This window comes from Carlito syrichta, unplaced genomic scaffold (assembly GCF_000164805.1).
Source record: "Carlito syrichta isolate Samal-C Ts95f unplaced genomic scaffold, Tarsius_syrichta-2.0.1 Scaffold314761, whole genome shotgun sequence".
In the NCBI taxonomy this organism is placed as follows: domain Eukaryota; kingdom Metazoa; phylum Chordata; class Mammalia; order Primates; family Tarsiidae; genus Carlito; species Carlito syrichta.
In genome coordinates this window covers 289334-292735 of record NW_007258857.1, presented here as the reverse complement: position 1 = coordinate 292735, position 3402 = coordinate 289334, and the positions used below count along the sequence as shown (strand labels likewise).

At 45.6% G+C, this 3402-nt stretch overlaps 1 protein-coding gene across 7 annotated transcripts in view; it reads right to left on the bottom strand.

The window, feature by feature from the left end:
- Positions 1 to 619, bottom strand: part of ATRX (ATRX, chromatin remodeler) — a 237710-nt gene extending 237091 nt beyond the window's left edge. For 5 of the 7 annotated variants that reach the window (XM_008071841.1, XM_008071843.1, XM_008071842.2 and 2 more), the window contains exon 1: positions 332 to 619. In XM_008071841.1, coding sequence (XP_008070032.1) covers positions 332 to 351 — 20 coding nt within the window. In that variant the 5' untranslated portion in view covers positions 352 to 619. Of the gene's footprint in view, positions 1 to 195 lie in introns of all 7 variants that reach the window. The other 2 variants (XM_008071845.2, XM_021719489.1) reach the window with 2 other exon arrangements.
- Between the last annotated feature and the right edge of the window lie 2783 nt (positions 620 to 3402).

The following is a 3402-nucleotide window of genomic DNA, read 5'->3' as shown; positions in this document are numbered from 1 at the left end:
CAAAGACCGCCTACGACTTCGAGGTCTCAATCCCGCAGGAGCAAAGAATAAACACAGGAGGCCAACCAAGATGCACCAGTAAGGGAAGACTGAAAGATGCGCCCAATACCCTCGGCCGCGCCCCCCCCACCACACCCCACCCCCACTCCCACTCCCGGTTGAAGCCTTCCGACGCCACCCCGAAACCCTTCTCACCTAAAGAGAAAACGATGCCTCGTTCCGCTAATCAACACACAGGCCTAACCCACCAAGCGAAAGCTTTCCCAACACACGACTCGGAAGGTGCCTAGGCCCAGACCGCTAGGGCCCACGAGACGGAGTTGCGTTTTACCTCATGGGCTCAGCGGTCATGTTTTCGCTAGAACGCCTTGTCGGCTTCTGCAACCCTTGGGCGCTGCTTTGCGCTACCCGGCGCCTGGTTAAGATAGAAATGCACTAGAGTCTCAGCCGTCACTGTAGCTGCTGCTGGATCCTCCCCACACCTCAAAGGCCGCTACCACTGCCGCCGCCGCAGGAGCCGCGGAAACAAAGCGACGCCGCCGCCGCCGCCATTTTGTTGGGCCGAGGCTCAGGCTGGAGAATTGGCGCGCCCTCCCACTTCCTCTTTCCGTCATCCATTGGCTACTTCCTCCACAGTGCAGAGTCTTATTGGCTACGAAAATTCACCTTCTTTGGGGGCCTGTTGCTAAGGCGGTCGACGTCATTTGATCCCCTCCACCTTTTTGCGGGGGGTCCAATTCAGTCCCAATTGACCTGAAAGTGCTAGTGACGTATTTTGACTTTATTCTGAAAATGCTCTTTTGGTACATCCTCTTTTCTTTGACATATTGACGAAACAATAACAGCAACTTAGATTTATTGAGAGTTTACTACATGCCGGGCATTATTCAGATAAAGATAATTCTTTATCTGGATTGTCTCATTTAGTCTTTACACGCTGTGAAATACACCTACCTTTTCCAGATGAGAAAACCAAGACACAAAGTCCCACAGTAGTGGAGCCGAGATTCACCAGACACCACACTCTTAACCACTGATATGTATGGCTAGCCTATGTAAATATTTTCTTTCCGATGTTCTAAATTATCATCAAGTTCTTTTCTTTCATAGGTGTTCTATATACAATATTCAGCATGCCAATATGCTAACAAGTGTATATATACTGTACCTACGTATGACATATATGCACACATTCCCAAGTTGGTCTTAAATAAACTGCCTCTTAGAACGCACACACACATCGGCCATTTTCCCAATCTGATGTGATGTCCAGTTCACAAACCAACCAATCTAGATCAGTTTCCTCCTCATTGCAAAGAAGGCTTGGCTGGATGTCTAAAACCTTTGCAGCATTTATGTTCTATAGTTTGGTTCTACAGTGGTAATCTCTGCTAATCACAAATCAGTTCTCTAAAATCTAATAGTTTTGAATTTTATTTCCAAGTTTATTCTGCCATGCATGCTTTAGTTCATTCTATTTATTTTTCTTGAAGTGCACAAGAGCTCCTGTCCTGGTTAGGTGACAGGGATGCTGCTTCCTACTGGAATAGCAAAAGGTAAGTCTTTTTGTTGTTTTTTATTATTTTATTTTATGTTATGTTATTTTTCGAGACAGTTTCACCCTCTGTCACCTATGCTGGAGTGCAGTGGCAGGATCATAGCTCACTGCAGCCTTGAACTCCTGGGCTCAAGTATCCTCCTGCCTCGGCTTCCTGAGTAGCTGGGACTACAAGCATATGCCACCATGACCAGCTTTTTTTTTTTTTTTTTTTTTTTTTTAAGGGCTTGCTATGTTGCCCAAGCTGGTCTCAAACTCCTGGCCTCAAGCGATTCTCCCACCTCAGGCTCCCAAAGTCCTGGAATCACAAGCCTGAGCCACCACACCCAGTGATGAGCCTTTTTAAAATGGAACACTTTAATAACCTGATAGGCACAGGCAACTATTTATCATATTCCAAATGCTCGGTTTCCATTGCCAACTGTACAAACCAGCCTTCATTTGCTATACTGATTGTTTTTGTCTTCCATACATTAAATACCGTGTAAACATACAATTTACAGGAATCAATCTTTCCTCTTTTCAGTGAATCTGAAAGATCTACTCCATCACAAGACAGCACAAAAATATGCTTGCTATCAAACTGACTTTACTCTGGGGAAAAGTAGTAAATAGTCCATTATTTTAATATGAATTGACTTTTTTTTGAATTAGAGTCTCACTCTATCACCCAGGCTGGAGTGCAGTGACATGCTCACGGCACCTCAGCCTCAACCTGCTGGACTCAAGCAATTCTTCTGCCTCAGCCTTCCAAGTAGCTGGAACTACAGACATGTCCCACCATGCCTGGATAATTTTTTGATTTATTGTAGGTCACAACTTTATCTCACCAAGTTGGTCAGGTTGGTCTTGAACCCGTGGGCCCAGGCAATCCTCTCACCTCGGCCTCCCAAAATGCTGGGATTATAGGCGTGAGCCACCATACCCAGCCATAAATTGACATTTTTTAAGGTAGAAATAGTATTCATTCTTTCTAATTTCTATACAAACACTATTTTGTAATCCCACACATAGTCATTTCCAATATCCACTCTTTTTTCCCCACACCCCCACCATCTACTATTTTTTTTTTTTTTTTGAGTTGGAGTCTCACTCTGTTGCCCAGGCTGGAGTGCAGTGGCACACTCACAGCCAGCGCAGGCTTGACCTGCTGGGCTCAGGCAATTCTTCTGCCTCAGCCTTCCAAGTAGCTGGAACTACAGGCACGTGCTACCACACCCGACTTATTTCTTGATTTAATGTAGAGACAGGACTTACCAAGTTGCCCAGGCTGGTCTTGAACCCCTGAGTTCAGGCAATCCTCTCTCCTCATCCTCCCAAAGTGCCAGGAATACAGGCTTGAGCCACCGCGCCCAGCCTTGGTGACAAGATTCTTAACACTAAATAGCTCTGAATGACAAATCACACCAAAAAGAGAAACATTTTAATACCAAAACTATAATCACAAAATTTTTTAAATGTACAATAGTGCACTATAATTTATTTGCTATTAAAGAATGACTAACAAAGTTTACCAGTATACATAGAGGTGTATCACTTTCAGTGATGATTCTTGATGGGTTCCCATCAACTACATTTAAAAAAAAAAATTAGGTGAGCCGAACTTGGTGGCTCAGCCTGTAATCCCGTGCCTTTGGGAGGCTGAGGTGAGTGGATTGCCTGAGCCCGTGGGTTCGAGACCCGCCTGAGCAGCGAGACCTCATCTTTACAATAAATCAAAAAATCAGCCGGGCGTGGTAGCGCGTGCCTGTAATTCCGGATACTCGGAAGGCTGAGGCGGATCGCCGGAGCCCAGCAGGTCGAGGCTGTGGTGACCGGGAGCGGCCACTGCACTCCAGTCTGGG